The sequence below is a fragment of the Dermacentor variabilis genome, chromosome 4 (genome assembly GCF_050947875.1).
Source record: "Dermacentor variabilis isolate Ectoservices chromosome 4, ASM5094787v1, whole genome shotgun sequence".
NCBI lineage: Eukaryota > Metazoa > Arthropoda > Arachnida > Ixodida > Ixodidae > Dermacentor > Dermacentor variabilis.
The window spans coordinates 37,282,351-37,304,081 of NC_134571.1; the positions used below are offsets into that span (position 1 = coordinate 37,282,351).

General features: G+C 47.2%; 1 protein-coding gene across 13 annotated transcripts in view; it reads right to left on the minus strand.

Moving 5' to 3' along the window:
- The window catches only part of LOC142578939 (inverted formin-2-like), a 68,357-nt gene that overhangs the window by 13,750 nt on the left and 32,876 nt on the right, over window positions 1-21,731 (minus strand). For 12 of the 13 annotated variants that reach the window (XM_075688655.1, XM_075688653.1, XM_075688654.1 and 9 more), the window contains exons 5-12: window positions 12,581-12,821; window positions 11,699-12,128; window positions 11,008-11,319; window positions 9,523-9,686; window positions 8,832-8,996; window positions 6,646-6,903; window positions 2,224-2,402; window positions 750-870 (exon numbers count right to left, since the gene is read on the minus strand). In XM_075688655.1, the coding sequence (XP_075544770.1) occupies window positions 750-870; window positions 2,224-2,402; window positions 6,646-6,903; window positions 8,832-8,996; window positions 9,523-9,686; window positions 11,008-11,319; window positions 11,699-12,128; window positions 12,581-12,821 (1,870 nt within the window). The remainder of the gene's footprint in view (window positions 1-749; window positions 871-2,223; window positions 2,403-6,645; window positions 6,904-8,831; window positions 8,997-9,522; window positions 9,687-11,007; window positions 11,320-11,698; window positions 12,129-12,580; window positions 12,822-21,731) is intronic. The other variant, XM_075688657.1, reaches the window with a different exon arrangement.

The following is a 21,731-nucleotide window of genomic DNA, read 5'->3' on the forward strand; positions in this document are numbered from 1 at the left end:
AGACTGACAATAGGATGATGAAGGCAACGGCAATCATGGTGATGATACAGTGACTACCTATGTGCCATCATTTATTACATAATTTGCGAAAACTAGTACCAGCGGGTATAGTCAAAGTGTAAATACTTTTTATACCACCGGACCAATCGCTCACACCGTATAATTACCTGTGATGCGGCTTCTTATTGATAAGGTTATGCTACACTCGTTTGTGAAAACAATCCAACATACCAACAAAAACAAATTACTTCCGAATATTTATGCAGATGTGTCTGGGATGCAATGGCTTGCAACTTGCTCAACGGGATGTACATGTAATCTATTCTCAAAGTACATTCTAGGTCCAATAATCTGCTGTGTTAAATCACTTCGGATTAGATGACTGTAGCTGATATCGCAACACAGTTCACACTATTCGCGCAGCGCTGCCAAAATTATCAAGAAAGCCCGCGTGTAAGTTGACTATAAGAATGAAGTAATTTTAGGGTTGAAGAAATTAACCAATTTACCTGCATACTAGAATACGAAATATGTGATTTTTGCTTACATAAGCCCAAAACAGACTTAAACGTGCTAAGAACTTTGGTACCCGAATGTAATACGGGGATAAAATTTCACACGCAAATCTGAAAACTACTTGTCACATGTGAAGTCTTAGAGCAAATTTCCGTTTTCTTTAGTCAACCTGTATTGAATCCCAGGCGAACGCAAGTTCTGTCATATGCTACATGCAGAGTACGCGTTCATACAGTGACAAAGGCTCCGAAGTGTTGCTTGAAGTCAGCGTCGCCTTGAGGAAGATGCCTCTCGAGCTTTTCAATGCCAGTAGACAGCTGTTTCAGTTCTGCCCGCATGCCATCCAGGGACAGCCTGTAAGTGACAAACAATAAGGCTGCTGCATTTAGGACATTTCTTGCATTCACTAGAACGAATGTAAACAAGCTAAATGATAAAGAACCTAGGTTTTGTTGAAGATGTTTGTTATACATCCTAATGTAGTTTACAAAATGATTCGCCTCAATAATTTTTCCAGAAAAGCATAGAAAGGGCCGAGAAAGAATACTAAAGTCGCAGTTGTGCTCGAAATGCGAAGCATTGATAGCGATAGCAAAGGATCGGGCAGTTACAGAAGTAAAATATGTAGTTGTATTGGTCGATAAATTGCCCTAAGCATTTACTTACTAACTAAGCATGAAAGTTCTCGCGCTAACAGCCTTGAACACTAGCCACGCGGGAAGACAGCAGCGATCTAGGCTCGCCCTTGATCCATGGCACCCGCCGCAAATAACCTCGAATATTCGGAGCGCGGGCCACATATGCGGTCATCCGCGTGTACATCGATGCGCAGCCGCGGTCTAACCAGAGAAAGAAACGCGCGCTCTCCTACCCCCCTCCTTCCGGGCTAGAGGGGCCGTTGCCGTTGCTGGGCTCGAGGGCCGTTGCCCTCGAGCCCAGCAGTGCTTTGTTTAACGAGCGCTTGGTCACGTGACCTCCAATATTTATTAAGTGCGCCCACTTTCAGCACGACCCAAGGCACCGTTCTTCTAGGCTCACCTTCGCACGCTTGCCCTCACACCCCGCATTATGCGGTGCGCGAGCCGCTCATATTTATCGCATTTGTACTTAACGTGGAAAATTACGGTGACGACGAAAATTCGCCTCGAGTGTCTATGCAAGTGTTATCGTAATAAAAAAATTTTTGAACAGCCATCTCGGCGCATTATGGAATCGCCACAGGTGTTCCAAGGAATCAATCATTGTTTCAGTTACAGCAGTGCACGTGCCCTCGATTAACCGCTCATTTTCACCTAGCATGTGCTTTGCCTCCATAAATGTCCAATATCAGACTGCCTCGAAGTTCTACACATGACAAAGCAGTAGTTATTGTTTTCGCTGGGCACACGTACATGCTCGCGTCCGCACTGGTCCCACGCACTGGACCTGCTAGCATTGCTAATTGAAACAGAAAATTACGGAACTGATGGCAGACAGTTCCGGCTAAAGCCATTACGGTTGAAGACCGGAAGCAATTTAAGGGCCTTGCAAGACAAATACATTGCAATATGTTTGAGCTTGTGTTCTTTTTTTTTTTACAATACACTGAGCTATATTTTATTTAAGTTATCGCTGCCTCTATTCTACACACTCCGCTCATTTGCTCAAGTGACCAAAACTTTCAGTTCCTAAAAGCACACGGCCACCAGCTGGAATGCACCCACGTACCTGGAGCACTGGGCAAGATGTCGGAGATCCTTTGTGAACGACAGCGTCTGCGCCTGCTCCTTCTCAGCGATTTCGACTAGGAAATGAAGAAGTGTCATGCGTGGCTTGTTCGAGCGTGTCTCCAGCAGCTTCGGAAGCGTATTCAGCCGGAAGCCGAATGCGTTGCCCGCGTAACTGCCCTGCAATAAGAGATCTGTGTAATCTGAACTGTGTAAAAAACAATATTCATCTAGCAGCAGTCATAGAACACATTGCATAGGATTACACGTTGCCTTCTCGGACACAGCACTTCTTTGCTTTGAAAACACTAGCTACAGTATATATTTCATTCCCAGACAGAAGCTTGCTTGAGGGGCTTAACAATTACTTTTTTTCTACATCACCAACAAACACAATGCCACAACAATGACATTAGAGTGAACACATATTCATAAATATTACTTAATCTCCGGGGTTTCACGTGCCATAACCACCCTACGATCATGAGGCAGCCCGTTGTGGGGGACGCCGTATGAATACAGACAACCTGAGGTTCTTTAAGCTGCTCCTGAATCTAAGTACATGAGCGTTTCTGCCTTTCGTTCTCGGATCGAATTGCGGCTGCCGCTGCCGGGATCGCACCCGTGACCTCAAGCTGAGAAGTGCGACGCTATAAACACTTGGCTACCGTTGCGTGTGCAGACACGTTAGCAGAGTGAGTTGAGGTAGTTAAGTTTCACCGGGGCTCCCTTGCAGCAAATCACAAATTCATGTTTTACGCACGGCCCGGGACATGTGTTAAAATCTTGCCATTATTAGCCATGATGAATTGGAGCTAAATAATGGAGTTACAAAGTCTCATTCGGTGTCGGAGCGAAATCATGAAACTGAAGAAGGAAGAACAGTAAAGAAAAAAATAACGATGAGTAACATTGCAAGTGGCATGCCTGTCTTCTTAAAAGCCGGCAATTCAAGAAGGCGGGGAAGAAATGTACGTCATTTTACGCTGTAAGAACCTGAAGGTGGTTTTACCTGAAGTAGAGGCATTAACATAGAGAAAAACAACAAATAGCTAACAACTGCACAGAGGCTGTGAAGCGTGTAACAAAATTTGGTCACTGCAGTATGACTGCTGTGTTCTGTTACCTGTATGGTGGCCTACAATAGTTAAACCTAGAAACTGCTCTTACACAAGAGTGAAACAATATCAGTAGCATTTATAACATAACATGTAACCTGTCTACATTCTGTAATAATGTGGCCCCTTTATTCATGTTTTGATTGTTTAAATCTTAATTTATTTGAACGGTTGCGTTAAAGATTAATGTCTTTGGCTACTGAAATGTATATACCCAGTCAAAAGTTCGTATTTGATTGACGATGAAAAATCAAATAATCAGTGCATTGCGTTAGTTCTGCTCATTCTGTTACTTTTGTCCGCTTAAGTATCTGTTATCGACATATTGAACAAACAGTGCAGACAGCGAGGAATAAGGAAAGAAGACAACACGTACACTAACTAAGGGAAGACAACAACACATCTTTTCTTGGTCTTATCTGTCTGCTCTGTTTGTTCAATATGTCGATGTTCGAACAACCGGCCATATTCATATCTCTTGTATTTGCCATCCCTGACAGCTCGTGAAACCTAATGTGTGTTCCTTAACCAAAGAAAGCTACTTGCGAGTCTAACCTGGTTATAACGAAGTCGCGTCGCTGACGAAAGTGCCTTGGTTATCTCCAATATTTGTTGTAAGCATACACGCAAATAACACAAAAAAATCGAAAGAAATGCAAGCGGGGTGCCTCCGACGGGCCAGCAAAGAGTGTCCAACGGTTTTTAATGACCCATCGGGAGCTTGAGACACGGGAACGACAATAAATTGCACACGTGCGCTGCCCCGCCGCGAAGACGATCGGTGCTATCGCGCAGGATCGGCACGTTGGCTTGCCGACTGCGATCAAACCAAACCAAACCAAGCCACTGATAAAAATGCGCGCTTGAACGTCCCGCATGTTCCATTTTATTTTTTGTATTCATTTATACATAACGCAGCTCCTTTATGGGGCTATTGCAGGAGTGGGTTAGACAAAAAGAAGTCATAAAAACAAGTAAACAATAACATATTAACAATTCCCAAGAAATAAGGCAGATGACACAAATGGAACTCAAAATAGCAGCAGTACTGGGGGTCAGTACAAAAAATGACTCCCAGCAGTACTCCCAGCAATAGTCAGTTACTATTCCCGAGTGCCACTACTGACAGACTTCGGGCATGGAGGGAACCCGCACTTGGATCCGAACTGCGATACTGCGGCCCTCAGTACAACCTGTGCGTCTGACATCCCGCTCGATTTTGCCGATAAGGCCTACGAGTGTAAACATGTTGACGGCCACCAGCCACTCCGCTAGCCTTCGGCAAACTTTCACCGCACTGCTCGGGCCGCTAAGCTTAACCAGCGCTCTTTGGCCGGAAGTCGGCAGCCAAGGTTGCGGCTTCGCGAATAATCGACGTGACAGCGACATTGTACATGGCCGCCATATGTGCGGCATGGCGCGAGGTTCATGCAAGAAACATCACGCGGCGTCGAAAGTTTCGGTTGCCGATATGCAGTGGTGGTAGGGGCTGGTAGCGGTGCCGCGAAGAAGCACGAATAATTGTGTAGGTCTGAGAAAACAGGCGTCTGAAAAACCGGTCGGCGACTGCATTTGACCATGTTGCTACAACCATATATTTTCTTGAGGCACGTGCAAACAAAAATTTGCTTCGCTCTAATCGATACAGCGTAATATACCCATTTTCCATTTTGTTATAGCAGGAGAATACGCCATTACAATAAAGCATGACTAGCCAAATTCTTTATTTACTTCTTTATATCCGATAATTCGTTGTTACCGTCTTCGTTACATTGAGGTTCGATGTATGAACTGTCCACTTCTACGTACAGGGTCGTCAAAATGCACACAGAGTATATCGAGAGATATGTGCACAAAAGTCTTACGCGTTAACGTTGTCATTGCTATGCGAAATTTGGTACAACCATGTTCATGCTCTCCAACAGAGGACACAAGCTAATGGAACCGAGGCTTGTTCTCAGCCCCGTACTCCCCCTGCTTTGAAATTCCTACACAATGTATGTCTCAGGGTCTTCGTATTGACATGTTACAGTTCACCTTTATTTAAATTGTGCCCCAGACACAGTAGTAGCCATGGGATGACAGTCATAGCATGGGAGAGAAGATTCTCGCAAACTAGACGTGGAGCACATTCCTCCATACTTCAGCCTTCCTGGGCCTCGTGAGCCAGACCAAACTCCTATGCCGACTTTCTGATCTCCTTGAATTGGTTGTTTATGCTTTGCATTCATTTACATTTAGTCATTTACTTTTTGTATTTCTTTCAGTTTGCTCTCAGTGGTAATGTCTTGCAGGCTCTGGTATATCTGGAGTGGCGAAATGCTATTTAGTTTCACTTTGTTGTGCACAAATCATGTTATGTGGTCAACTTTACTGTAGGAAGAAATTTCAGCATTCCCTATTTTCGTTAGCGTTCCTAACTTAATGTCAAAAAAATGCAACTTGCTTGCCTCTCAAGTGCCTTGCAGTCTAATGAGGTCATTTCGCTGGAGAAATACAGCAGCGTATTCGGTGTGTGATAGCTGTAGTGTTTTCTAAGGAAGACAAATATTTCCGGATCTTGATGACCTTGTTCTATGTTCACTTGACTTGCTGGAACCAACCTATCTACGCGAAATCAATAAAAATTAATTCTAGGGCATTATGTGGCAAAACCACCAGTTGATTATGAAGCACGCTGTAGTGGGGCACTCAGGAATAATTTTGACCACCTGGGGCTTGTTAACGTCCATATAATGAGCACACGAGAATTTTCGTTTTTCGCCACTACCGAAATGTGGCCACCGCGGCCAGTTTCCATCCCGTGACCTCGAGCTCAGCAGCGTAACGCCATAGCCACTAAGCAACAGTGGCGGCTCCTATCCACCCACGAAGCGTCGTACGATAGAAATATACACCGAAACACAGGAATTTAGAAGTATTTAAAGCATAAAAAGAAATGCTGGTTATGACTGGGGCACTATGTTCTCAAATCTCGTTCTCGCACTCCCAAAGCCCTCCTGGTACATGCTACTTCATTAAGTATCCTTATGGACTAGTGTACCATAAGCAGCATTTAGTGCCTTTAGAGCATACGTGGTAAGCGTTTCACAGCATTGTGAAAATATGAGGGTCAAACACGCCATGTACTACGCCACGCGAGAATGATAGTATCACCGCAAATGATCGCCCAAGAATGCATCCTTGTGTAAAATGTACTAGCAGGGCACGTGACTAAACGGCACATACTACGACACAACAAACACTGAAAGCTGCATTGCCGCGAGACAGAAACCAAACATAAAAGCACGTTCTGTCTCATTTACCGAGTTGATGAAGTTTCCGGTGATGAGAATGAGCTTGAGGAACTCCTTGAGGCTGCGATTGGTGAGTATCTCCTGGCAAACGCCAATGTAGTTGTCTAGCTGGGGCTTCAGCACCTCAACGCTGGGCCTGAACTCCTCCATCTGCAACATGCCATCCACGTAGAGCGCATGCAGCCGCAAGTCACCCAGCATCAGGAAGAACTGCTCCGCTTGGCCCAGCTTGCTCCGCTCGCCCGTGTATGACCGCAGCATGCTCAACTGCAAGACGACAAGAACGGAATGCCACAACTGTTCTAGATTTCTAACTATGACAAACAACAAACATCTTTAAACACTCACACGTCCCAAACAAGTTGGTAAGCGTTAATCTTTACACACAGTGCGAAACGAAAAGATATGGCAACGGTTTCTAGTTTTTTTTTTCAGCTATCATTGGGTCTTAAGTTAGTTTAACAAACAAGTTCTTTTCTGCTTAATTAAGAACCAACAGCAGACTAAACAAATAATTTCAAAATGTTGGCAGTTTGATCGAGTTCACGAATATAAACTACCCCACCTGAACAATATTTCATAAATGGGAATCAAATCAACATTTTCGCATGCAGTTCACGTGAAAAAACAGACCTGCCATTGCAGAAATATTTATGCAAATCATCGCGTTAAAACAACTAAAGAGGAGGCACTAAGTGATCACATTCTGGCACTGCTAGCGAACACCTAAACTGCTATTTACGAGATTTCTTCCAACAAATCTCATGCAAGTATCAGACAATTTTCCAGCGCAGGTCTTGCCAGCGCTTTAGAATACACGCATATGTACATCATTTCATTGATTCGTGTGATCCTAGGTAATTGTACAGTCGACATCCATTAATTCCTCCTTAGTAGGACCGACGACATTCATCGAGTAATCTGAAGCGTCGCATTAAAAAATATAACAAAAATCGCTCATACAGAGCTCTGTTCCATACGGCAGTAATTGCCTGATTCTAGGACCTCCCCAATCTAGCGCGCACCCAGTTTTATTGGTTCAAAGGAAAAAAAATAACGGCGGAACTACAGTACAGCTCACAAAGTAGACATCTAACGATCACTCAATTTTTAAGAGCAAAAATGCAGCATGCTGCCAATTCTCCCAATCAGTAAAAGACTAACCCAGATAACTTTACCTTCACAAAATAAAATTATTAACACAACATACAACGTCGTCACTCCCACACAGGACTTTAGTGTTGTCTCTATGAGCCCCAACATGTCACCCTCCATACGGTTCATTGCTCTAATGTATAACTGTGCGTTAAGACAACTTCGCAACAATCGCCCACAAGATCATAGCTCACGCCGGCTAGTTCGTTCTACGAAGTATGCAATCACCGGGATTATTGAAAACACCTGACACGGATTTGTTGCGGCTAGCTTAGTATGTAAAACGGCTTGTTTTTCGAATGAGCTTTTGTGATCACAGACAGTGGTTCGTCGTCGTCACGGTATCGTCGTCGCCATCCTACGCGAGAACTTCTGTCGCCATCTTATGATGAAAATGGCAATGACGCTGGCTATGGTGGTAGCCATTTAGAATTTTGCGCGAGCACAGAAAACGTGGTTTCGTATCCAACGGCACCACTCAGGCAAAGACGGCGGGAGGAGGGGGGGGGGGGGGGAGTTAGACAAGAGTAAAATATGGTAATCTTTAATTCTGATCTGCCGTTGTCGAATTGTCGAATGAAAATCTTCACTCAGGCAAAGACGGCGGGAGGAGGGGGGGGGGAGTTAGACAAGAGTAAAATATGGTAATCTTTAATTCTGATCTGCCGTTGTCGAATTGTCGAATGAAAATCTTCCCATGGCAGAACAAAAATAGTTTTTCGACAGCTGACCTGTATTCGACGCACTCACTGTCCCCTAGCGCTGCCAAGAACGACTGCTGTAGCCACGATGTAGTCACGACTGGTCACCATTCGGGGGCCGCGTTCGTACCAACCATTCCAATTCGAACCATCCGGTAAGGCCCAATTTCAGGGTCGAAATAGCGAAAGCTTTGGCCAATAGAAATTTATAGGCGCCTGTCGGAACCTTCCTTGGGAATCGAATTAAGCGAAAAAAAATGGATAACCCGGAGTAGAATTAATGGATATTGGCTGTATTGGTGCGTACAATTGTATATGCAGCATTTAAAAATTATGTACCTCGTCTGGCTCTGGCAGTATCTTTTGCAACATCCGCAAGCGCTCCGAGCCGATTTCCTTAGACTTGCAAGAGCGAATCATGGAGACAATTTGTTCAGGCCCAGACTTGAATTGCTTGAGGAAAATGCAGACGTTGAGGCTCCTCTTCCCATCCAGAAGGCTGAGCTGTGGGCAGGCATTATGACACTGTCATCACTTGGTAAAACAACGGCAACGCGGATAATAAAGTACATACATCAGAATTGCACTTTCATTTTCTTGAATGATAGAAATAATATTAACGATCACACGTGTGATATTAAATTCTATATGATGTTATCTGTCCGTATAATCAAGCAATCTTTATTTTTGCTTCCTAGTTCTGGTTTCAGACATCTAATGCGAGGACGAACGGAACTGTTTAATGCACTAGGTTAGCCATGTCTTGATCCCGCTCTTAAGGCACATTCCCAGAAGAATACTGTCCCTTGCTCTCACAACAATTTCTTCATTTCACATGGTGCGAAACTGCTTTCTTCACATACTGAAATATTTTCATACTCTGCCAGTTTCGTTCATCCGAGATTTAGCTGACAAGGACTGGTTATCTTGTTGTTAGACATCATGTACGTGGGAAGGGCACTAAACACACAATGTAAAAACATTGTACAGGTTTAGAATCAATAGTTTAAAATTCTCGATGCTGGCTTACCAACGCTGGCTCCCGCCTTTTCTTCTTGTCTGGTGGAACCTTTGGCTGCGCTGTGGTGGCCATCTTTTGACAGAACAGCTCTTCCACCTGCTTGAAGTTTAGCTTCCGTTCAACGTCTTCGTCCTGCGCTTCCTTGGTGACATCACTCCAGATGCTCTTGCCCCCTGAAGCAAATGGAATGTGTCCTCTCAAAAACAGAGCACGCAACAGTATGGACCAAAAATCATACCTGTCTCTACCATGAAAAAGAACACTACGCACCGCAGACGTTGAAATTCGAAAGCAAGCAGAGCAACCTTTGTTGCACTTCTGAGCGCAAAGATTGAGCGGGCTTCTCAATTACCGCCTCATGACCGGGGAGGGTATCCCCAACCTTCAGAAGAGAGGTGGGGGAGGCGGGGCGTTGAGCGCTAAGGTGCCGCCATATGTCGATGACGGCTCGGGCCTCCACCATCACCTCCTTTATATCCGCCAATACCCATGACTTTTTTTTATCAATCGTACACGCAAAACATTCACTTAAGCTGCACTGATGCCTCTTGACAATGCGCAAATGTAAAGCTTAACACTACCATGTCTTCAGTTCACTTTTATAGCTCTTCACGCCATGCTTATGGATAAATACACTGACATACAACATGCGAGCTATCAGCTTCATTTCACATTTGTCTGAGTTGTATATTATAGATCAGCATGCGCATGTAGTTATACTTTTCAAGCGCACTCCAGGGCTCAGGACTAGGCACAACGATGACACAGCAATGCAAGGCTCCAGGAGACGCAGTTACGTTTCAAAACTTATGTGGCTGCAATTCTTTTGTCAGTTTAACAGCCGCGTATTGGAGTGCCGCGGGATCGTGAGTATTTTCCGATATAGCTGCCGCATCTGCCAAGGGAAGGTCTATCGCGTATGCCGCCAAGCTTGCCACGTTACAAACCAAAAAAAAAGTGTACGCTGGTTACACGTAGTATTTTCTCCGCGAGTGGAACAGACCAGTGAAACAACGTGGTCAAACGACCCCCTTTAGCTGCCTCTGACAAAGCGTCACCTGACCGCCATTCCGTCACAGTCTGACGTACGTCTCCATTTCTAGCTCCCAGCTGACAACCTTGCGCAGTCGCACAACACAAACCTCAAATTTTAATGTCGCCGGCGTCTTCCCGCAAGCAAAGTGGTTAGCAAATATTTTAGATTAGCCTAGACAAGAACACTGTCTAAAGGAAGCTGTAAGCACTTTTCTCGCGGTTAAGACGCCGGCGTCCTTGAAATTGCAGGTCCATAAAGTGAACTCTACTTTAGCCCCACTGTGTCGCTCAGCTATTCTGATCTCACAGCCGTTGTTAGTAGCCTAGCGGCGCGCACAAGGGCCTTAACTAGGCGAGCGCGTAACGCAAAAGAAAGTTGTCACGTGTGACGCAGTAGTTCAGCAACCGAGAATACCCCGAAAGAGTCGGTCTCTGAACCCCAGTCAACGAAAGGCTCACCGCAGACAAGGGTGTCCGGCACCTTAGTCCAGTTGAGCGTCTTCATCTTCTGCTGTGGTTTAGGCAGCGTGTGGAAAGGGCCAGGGGAGGCCGGTCCACGTGGCGCTGAGTTGAGTTGCATCACCTTGGACGGTGTGATAGTGGTCGTCAAACCATCACCGTGTGGGCTCTGCATTCCTGGCTGTGACGCAGGTGGCGGTGGTGGCGGCGGCGGCGGAGGTGGTGGGGGCGGCGGAGGAGGCGGGGGAGGTGGTGGTGGAGGTGGCGGAGGTGGAGGAGGTGGACCTGATGGTCCACTCACTGCCGTTGGTGCTAGAGATAAAATGAAAATACAGTAGAATTTCTGTTATACGAACACAGTTGACGCTGATTCTTGGATGATACGAGTTCTGATAATTCCTCAGCTGAACCTCATTGCGTACAATGCTAAAAATATCGAGTGATTCAAACACTCTTTCTCGCCATTCTAGATTATACATATCGCGACCGCCGGCAGCACCGAGACCACAAGGCCAGAACACGTTTACGTATTTTGCCGTTGCGGCGAAAAGGCAAGCTCCAGCGACTAGGTGGTTGGTCCCTTCGCTGTTGCCGAGGCGTTTCGCGTCACTCAGCAGCTAGCAGTAGTATATGACATATATGACAGTAGTATATGACAGTATATGACAGTAGTATATGGTGGTGGCCTTACCACCATTGACGGGTTGAACTGCCTTGAGTCCCTGCGGCTCGCTGGGTGCCGGAGGCGCAGGCAAGCGTGCTGTCTCGTTGCCGTCTGGCCGTCGCCGGATCTCTGGCGAAGTCTTGCACGCAGCCGCGACGACCGGCGGCTGGCCATCGGTTGAGGAGCGAAGCACCGAGGAGCGCGTTAGCTGCGTCGAACGCGGTGACGAGCGCTGCGGGGAGGAGCGCTGGGGCGACGAGGTCTCGACGCTACGCTTGGTGACGCGCGTCGAGTTGGGCGACCGCTTGGTGCCGACCGCCTCTTCGGTCTGCCGAGTGACGGGCGACGGCTGAGAAGACCTCCGCGGCTGAGTAGACTTGGACCGATATGACATGGACCGTGAGAGACCGGACACCTGCGCGTCCGCATCGCCACGTGCTGAGCTCTTCCTCCAACCCTTCAAAAAGCAGCATAACATGTGCACACGTCAGCAGAGCGCCAGCACGCACCTACGCGCCCATCCTGTACCTGTTCCAGACGCGATACCCAATAGGAGAAACGTGCACAGGGAGACCGCTCGGAAGACAACCCGCAGGACTTTCGGGACGACCGCATGCGTCTTCAGTGCAGCAACGGAGAGGTTTGCTGGCACGTGGAGGCGCCTGAAAACGCATGCAGGCTACCGCGTACTCTTGGCTCTAAAGATAACGACTTAACAGTTCCTCCACTTCCTTTCCTCGCCGTTGACTCCTACGCGATATACCACGGTCGGCAGCTGCAGCATGCATGCCCCCCCCCCCTCCCATTGGAAGGCTCAGAACGAGGACGTACTGCTCGCAGTTTCTACGTGAACTGTCATGTCCCCATCGGCAAAGCAAAGCGAAGCGATAAGAAACTCATTGTGCTTACCTGAGTGATAAACTTGAAAATGTTGAGCCTGTTCTTAGGTGGCGGCGGAGAGCGCTCGGCGAAGACCTCGGTGTCGCCCTCGCTTCCACTGCGGTGGCGGCAGCCGTTGCCCAGCCGCTCCATGTCTGCAATCTCTGGCGGCGTGGGGGTCAGCTTGGGTCCCAGCGCGTTGTACAGGGGCAGCACGGGTGCGGAGCTCAGCTGCTGCGACAACCGTTCCAGCAACTCCCAGGCCAGGTGGCTGCGATGGCGAGGGCTGCGGCCAGCTGCCCACGGCCACGCACGGCGCGCGCTCTCAGCGACCGCGCATCCCACTCGAATCGCATGCACTGCACGGCTAGTGCGCTAACGTCGAGCTGGCACGGCAGTGCGAAAGTCGAGTCGCCATCACTCAAGCGCACCGCTACTGTCACTACCGGGCTTCGCCTTTCATGTTGCTACCCACTATAAGGGCCGATTGCCTAAACAAACTCCTGTTTGACGCAGCATTTTGCTACTACCCCCCTCCTCGTATTTCAAGAAAAACTTGATTCGATTTTATTTGATTCGATCTGCCCTTCCGCAAGTGAAGTCTGACTCCACGGTATCTGCGGAGGTGCAGCCCTACTGCTAAAACGCAGTAGGGCTGCTATATTAAAGTTTATGTTAGTGGCAAGCTAGTTTGGTAGACAACACTTATTTATTAGCAGAGAAGCCTTTCTTTTGCCTCAGAGCAGGCAAGCATTTGGCACATGCCAAAGAATGACGTGCAGTCTTTGAAAAATACGTTTTGAGGCGACTGCGCCCGGGACCAGAAGTGTCTTTCAAATATTCAATAACGACGTTTATCTTCTCCGGTGTAAATTCCAGCAGTTATGCCAAGTTTGCACTGGTGCCACGCTCTGGTGATACCTTCGAACTTATTCCTGCCACTTGTAGGTCGCTAATCGGACCAGGCTCAGCGAGGTTGGTAGCTTACTTTAATAAATTTCGCTCATGTTTACTAACTTTTAGTTTAGGTATAGGTTTCTAACACTTTATTACATAACAGATTCTCAGAACACGACCGGTTACTATGCGTGTAAGGAAGAGTCACTACTACCGACATGCTGATATAAACGTAGTCGCAAATAAATGAAGTGAACCCTTTGAAACGAGCAAGACTGTGGTCAGCCTAATCTACACTATAACGAACGGCTAACGCGTGGCGAAGGTCTTGTTCCGCGCAGATAATTCTTTCTGTAACACTGCCTTTCAGCCACATATCCTGACAAAGCGGGCAACAGTGCAATATTTGCTGTAAATGTTGACTGACCTGTATACAAACCAGAGGACTTTGCCCCAACCCTATTAAAAACGTATATGCATCGTGCCGTAATTACTTATTAATTCATCATATAGGATATGGGCAGATACGACGACACTTGATTAAGGATAATTTGTATTTTAAAGAACAATCCTAGGACACCTAAACGCTTCGTACGAGTTGTGAATGCGAAACCATTAATGTCCAATTGAACGCCGCTGAGCGGTCCTTCTAGTTATCTACTCCTTGCGGGCAAGCGAGCGTGTTGGGACACTTGACCAACGCCTCCTAGATAGAACAAGACAGGTGCAGTTCAATCCGTGACGTCGTGCTACCTTGCTTGCCAGATTTTAAAAAAATCAAATTATGGGGTCTTACGTACCAATACCACGATCTGATTATGAGGCATGCCGTAGTGGGGGACTCCGGAAATTTTGACCACCTGCGGTTCTTTAACGTGCTCCTAAATCTAAGCACACGAGTGTTTTCGCATTTCGCGCACATCGAAAAGCGGCCGCCGTGGCCGGAATTCGATCCCGCAACCTTGTGCTTAGCAGCCCAGCACCATGCCCACTAAGCAACCACGCCGAGTCCTTGCCCGACTGCCATAGAATCTAATGTAGACACTCCCGAATAAGCCGCGGTGATTTTGACATCGCCGCTTTCGTCACGCCGGGCTTGGCAATGGAAATTTCAGTCCAGGTAGCATTATCTCATAAAGCAGAGTGCACAGGCCTGCTACCTAAGAGACGCTGGCGTAGCCCAGTAGGTAGGACACTCGGCTTCTGAGCGTGGGGTCGTAGGTTTGAAGCACGCTACCGTGAACGTTTTTCCTTTCCAATTTGTTCCGTTTTTTATACATTAATTTCTTTACAGCGATTACTGAGGTGCAGTTAGAACGCAGGAAGGAGCTGCCACGGACAAGGAATGCGCTGATAACACAGGCCTCTGAGAGCGAGGATGACGTGGCGTCGCGACGATGCGCTCTCCCCTCATGCAACAACTGGCGAGGCAGCAAGTGTTCCCTTTCGCCGCTCTGCTCAGTCGAGGCGCGCATCTTCGTGCGTCGCAGCCTATCAGAATTTAGGTGCCGTTTTGTCTTAACAGACGCCGGCTTTCTCGTTCAATGAGGCATGTGCTGCTTTCGAATCAATAGGGAATGTACCATGATTGCATTGTCAGCTTCTCAGGCTACATGATAATAACTCCTACTGGCGACAACGCCAGGCAGGGCAGCGCCCAATGAAGAAAGTAACTACAAGTATGGGACTGCGAGATGTACGTGAATGAACGACGGGGGTTACCATTAACCTTCAGAACTTCGCGTGGCCATCGTTTATATCCTCCTGAGACCTCTTGTGCATTATATTACACATTGACTTCAGTTCTCCAATAAAAATTGTAAGTGATTAGACAAAATAATCATCCCAGATAAGTTGATTGAATGCGATTTATTTTTACAGCGGAGCTGTATATGACTAGGGAACTATATAAATTGTGTCCGCATACAAAAGTTATCATTATCAATGGCTCATACCCCCGTAAGCACTCCTACCCCTTTCAGCAAGCAAAAGATGCAATGGCTCGAAGCCCCGTATGGAAGAGGATGCAAGCACTCAGCAGCAAAGCGAAGCGAACAGTGCTTACATACTTTCTAATCACGCATACAACATACAGAACAGCATGTTAAAAACTCATTATCAATGGCCCATACACCCGTAAGCAATGCCTCATACTCCTGTGGTCTTCGTCGGTGATTTCAGTGTGGATATGTCAGGACCGAAGCGGGACTGGTTTACGCGTTTCGTGTCGGAGAGGTTTCGCTTGCTATGCCACACCGATCCGGTCCAACCGACCAACCAGCGGCGTACGTGCATCAATTTGACATTCTCAAAGAATGTGTCTGTAGCTGCGAGTATGCCGATCGGAGTACGTCATAGCGACCACACACATCCATTGTGACCGTTATTACTAAGCGACACTAAGTGGTGCAATAAAGTCGTTACCACAGGTTTTCTTATCACGACGGTTACAGCTCCACTGGTCATCGAACTTCGCAGGGCGAAATGACCTTGACTTTCTTTTTCTTTTTTTTTCGCAGCAGACGTTCACATTATGTCGCGCTGATTCAGCATATTGATTAATTTTATCTGAACCATTCCCAATGAAATGCACCCGTGAGGTGTGTTTCAAATGTCCCCGAGATCGGGAATCTCCGAGATGCGGTAAGCCGCCTGGCCGACGCCGCGCAACCGAACCCATGCCGACTGACTGCCGGCCGCCCCTTCTTCACTTCGACGCTTACGCAAACACACCCGTGGTCTAGCTTCTCCGGCAAGCTACCTGGCACTCTCCTCTTTACGGCAGCGAGAGTAAAATTGCCGTTGCAGAGTTGTATGTATTACAGCTCTCTCGAGCACGTGAGGCGCCGTCGCGCAGGCACCGTCCGAGACGAGCAAGTGTGCGTTGACTCTTTCTACCCATCGTGAGTGTGACTGGTTGATTGCGGCATATCCGCGTTCACTATCGCCAAGACGTCTCAATGAGTTTCGTATGTTAACGGCCGCGCTGGTCGTTTTATTCTAGCTGTTTTATTATTTTTTTAACAACTATTTGTTGCGAGTGGCGCTCCTCGTACCACCGTGCGTTACGCGTACGCGGGAGCAAACCGATACTTCGAGCGCCACTTCCTCGAGGAAAAGTTCGAAGCGCCGTACGACCAGGGGCATAACGTCTCAACGTCGGCGGCTCGAAACGCTAGCCGTCAGGAGGGAAGAATTTGAGAACGCTGCCCTTACTACCGTTGTCATTGGCACCCGTACCAGTGGTATATACGACCGGCACCACCACATGGTGTGCGGTTTTTGCCGCTGTGTTAGGGTGTACTGTCGGCTTTTCAGGTTCGTAATGTACCAATAGGTTAAATAATTAAATAAAGAGAAAAATCAGACATCCACCCGTTTGTAGCAACTGCTACAAAGGAAAGCCATACGGGTTCCTCGAAAGAAAAGCCTCGCAGTTAAGAAAAATTCGTCCTGGTCCGGGACTCGGACCTGGGACCACCGCCTTTCCGGGGCAGCCGCTCTAGCATCTGAGCTAACCAGGCGGCCAGCAGATGGTAGGGTTCTTATTATCAATAGGTAATAAGAACCGACTTGAAAAGCGTTTATGTACCTTAATTTAAAAAATAAATTATTGGGTTTTACGTGCGAATGCCACGATATGAATATGAAGCAAGCCGTAGCGGGGTCCCCGGATTAATTTTGACCCCGTGGGGTACTTTAACGTGCGCCCAATGCATGGTACACGGGCGCCCACGCATTTCGCCCCCACCGAAATGCGGCCGCTGTGGCCGCGATTCGATCCCGCGCCCTCGTGCCTAGCATGTGCCCTGTCGAAGAGCCACTACACCACCACGGCTGGTCGATTACGTCCCTGAGCTGTCTTCGAGTCTCCGGAGGATATGTAATGCAGCATCGCGCAGCGCACGCTGTTCTGCGTGACAATAGCCGAGACATCACCATATGAACAGTCGGGTCGCATTGTGTCGCATTGGCAGCCTGTCCGCGAGAACATACCGGTCCACATGCCCTGATGGGACAGTCTGAAGTCGCATAGCGGCCGCCACCTGCTTTATTCACAATTTATTATATTTCTTGCCCGCTGTATGTCTATAGACAGGTGTCATGCGTCAGATATAATAATAACATGAACACGCAAGCGTTTCGCGTAAAAATGCCAATAGTGCTTGCTTTTCTGTACACCTGCTTACAAACGTTTTCGGAATGCCGAAAGACCACGGTACTGGTGCGCATGTGTCCGTTAAAAAAGTGAAACAGTTACAATGCCGCAGATATATATACACATATATATAATTGTGGCGGCGAAAAAAGCACACTAACCGCTTTGGTACAGCACAAAACAGTAAGCACGACGTACGTGAAAGCACGTTCTTTGTAACGGTTGAGAGAATCGGCTGGTGGGCCAGCCTTCGCCAGTGACGTGTAACAAGACATCGGCAGCCTTTTTAAACATTTCTAATTTTTTTTTCTTGCACATGCGCAAAAAATTAGTCGGCAGTAAATTGATACGGTTATACATGTAAGATACACAAACTGCAAGCATGCACAATCCGCGAGGTAACGATGGGCACGACGCCCACCTTTAATAGTCATGAGTAATGCCAGCAGGGTGAACTTGGTTTAAATCAAGGCGCCGGCAGGAACTTAAAGAGGTGTGACGTAATGCTAACGTATTTATACCGCCATTACCGCTGAATCACCGCTGAATCTTTTTTTCGTGGTCTCAGCCTCAATTATACAGTTACGGTGCCGCCAACGGTATTCTGTTCTTCCCGTCTTATTATTTCTCGCCTCAAATAACAACCTATGTTAATTAACAAATATAATAAATTACTGCTCATACTAAATAAACTGATGAAGCTCAAATAATTATGGGCCTAAGCGTGGAGCCAGCGTGTATTCTATGTGTGTCTTGGGCTTTCGTGGTACGCCTCACAAGTCAAAAACAATTCATTTTGTTTTAGGTTTTACTTGCCAGAACCACGATCTGATTGTGAGGCAAGCCGTAGTGGAGGTCTCAGGGTTACCTTTTCGCCGCCTGCGGTTCTTTAACGGGCAACTAAGTCTACGAACGCGATCGTTCTTACATTTCTCCCCATCGAAATGCGGCCGCCGCTGCTGCAATCGGACCCGCGATCTGCAGAGCTCAGCAGCGCAACGCCATAGCCACTGCTACCCCGGCTGGTGCCTAACACATCCAGCCCGCATGCCCAAGTAAGACTATCGTCAAGCATTGTGTTACACCAGCATTTGAACCAGCAGGTCACTGCATTCGCATACAGTGTCTGAGGTTCGAGTTGCACGAGGAAAAGAGCCGTCACCGCGACAAAATTTAGCAGATCGGCTACAATGAACAATTCCGACCTCGCGCAGGCTATGCACTCTCGCTTTAAGTTACCTCACCGAAGAACCAAGTTTTGGGTTTGACTGTCTCCAGTCGAACTATCTTTTCTTTTATTGTCGTTTCATTCCTACACGAGCACGCGTTAGAAAAGAATACCCGAGGCGTTGCTCCCCGCACGCGCGACCGCGGCAGCTCTTGTCAATGGCCCGCGGCGCCACTAATGGACCGGCGCGAAAAGACAGACGCTGACAGCTATGTGACTACGCTGAGTGCACAATACGCCCTGCCAACGAACGCGACAACTCCTCGTTCCACATTTTTTTTTGGCTCGAGTCCATCGCGATATAGTTTGCGCCAGGACTGGCGCGGGTGACTCCGTCGCCGAGCGCGACATTGCGGGCGGCTGTCGGTCGGTCGGTCCACACTCTATGCGGTACGTTGAGCAAACGAGGAAGTCGAGCGTAAAATCACTCGCTTGTTCAAGTTAAACCGCCGGCACCTTCGCGCTCAAACTTCAAAACTGTGCTAAGACCTAGCTTTCGCGCGCGTGCATGATGTGTACAGCATTCACTAGAGAGTAAGCGGCCTGAACAAACAGTTGCAAGAGTCGGGAAGAATCCCGCAATCGCACTCAATGAAATTATGAACTCGTTCCCACGGAGAACATGTCTAGACCTACAGTTCGACCTACTGCTCCTGCCATCTTCCCGGAATATGTCTCGGGCCATCACTCTAAATATGAACATTTATTGAATAAATTTAAAAGAAATCAGTCAAGCACATTCCATTCAATTTATTATTCAGCTCACAAACGCACTGTACCAGCTTTTCCTTGCTGTCAACCTTAACCTTGTAGTGCCGAATGTGTCATATGTGCCACGCTGAGCTTGATGCCCCAAAAGCCTGATCGAAGCGTAGGAAACCTAATGCAAAGCCCATAATTGCATTTCTGATGTGCTGAAATGAAATTCTCGCTGTGGATAGTTTAACGAACCAATTACCATGTAATTAATTAGTACAGCAAATAAGTCGTAACTGAAAAACACTGCACTTTTTTTAACAAGTGTACTCCACATGGTCAGAAATGTCAACATTTTGTCACAATTTTCTTTGATGTGGAACCGCGTTTTGGGCATTACAGGCCACATTTGTATAGTGTGTCGTGTGCTATGCGTTAAACAGTTGTGGGTCTCTCTTACAGTGCTATTCTTTCTGGTACATTTATTACTGTCTTTCTTTTATTTGCTGCACTGCCTGTATATACTCACGGTATAGTACTTTGCCTTTAATGCAACGTTCCTCACAGTTATTAATCGGCTTTCTAAACCCCTCTATGATACCTCGGCAATCGAGGGTATACCTGGTGCAACTGCACATCTACATAAATAATAAATGCCCCAGCAAACGTTCGCAGTAGCACATCCCCAGCAATCTAGCTAAGAACTGTGTATTAGACAGCACGTGCCCGTGCGACTGGAATAGCTAGCGGCGTCCCCGAGATGGTTGCCTCATGCGCTGGAAAAAGCAGGGAAATACACGCGGCAACTCAGCTCGGTAGTCCATGTATAAACGTGCACAGCGGCTTTCTGGTGTTTGCGTAAGCGGCTTCTCGTACACTGAGTGAGGCACAGAACAAACGGAAGGAGTCTAGACGAGATGAACAAGCCGACTAGCTACTATACACATAACGAGTATTGCACTACGCGAGATGTTTAAGTGATCACCACTGCACGTCTCTTGGCAAACAGTGCAATGGCGACAAATGGGTTACTTGTTTGACATCTTGTCATTCGATGAATGAGCGTTATATGATTTATGCAACACGAGAAGATTAATTTTAGCACACGTATTGTAATCACGGCACTGGAGTGTTCAAGACATGTTCGCTTAAAAGGAATCGTGACACTAGCTGGTAGCTTCTAGCCCGACATTTCCGATGAAATATATTCGCATTCTATATAATTGTCTCCTGCGGTACGGATGCGGAATGCACTGTGAGAAAATCATACGCCGACTGCCTAAAGCACTCACACCAGTTTGGGGACGCGAGTCTCACAACTGGCGCGAATCTCAACGTACCACTACGAAGTGGACTGCACTGTGCCTTCAGCACCCACCACTGCATTCAGAACCCACCACTGCATTCAGAACCCACCACTGCATTCAGAACCCACCACTGCATTCAGAACCCACCACTGCAGTCAGGACCCACCACTGCAGTCAGGACCCACCACTGCAGTCAGGACCCACCACTACATTCAACACCCACCACTGCAGTCAGGACCCACCACTACATTCAGCACCCACTGCTCTATACCCAGTGGCTGTGGCGTTGAGTTGCTGAGATCGAGGTTGGAGGTTCAATCTTGGCTTCATTTCACTGGAAGGCGAAACGCAAGAAAGTTCGTGCGTTTAGACTGAGCTGCACCTTAAACAATCCCAGGTGATCAAACTTTATCCGGAGCCCCACCATCACGGCGTGTCTCATAATCGGATCGTGGTCTAGGCACGTAAAAGCCCAGAATTAAATTTTAACTGACTTCAGTACTCCCTAAAGTAAAACAAATAGCAAAATTGGTTCGGCCTCACAGAATTCGGATCCTATGTGCATGCAAAGCCTAATGATACTTCTCCGTAAGGTTTTCTTTAATCGTAAGCTTCTCTGCATTCATTTACTGTTATGTGTCATATGCTTAAACCGTCGCATTCTTGTTCAGCTGAAAATAGACGAAAGAAGTTGTGCGTTCTTGCACATTTTGAAGTATAGGTGCGTTGAATTTTTAGCATTTTTCTATGCTTTCACTTCTCCGTCTAGTGCCCCCCTTTGTTCTCGCGCTTATATTTGCGACGTTCATTTCATTACTTCTCTGACATGTCAATTTGAATAAAAATTATGCCGCCTTATCTAAGTGCAAGCTGTTTGTATTCAGACGAGTATTG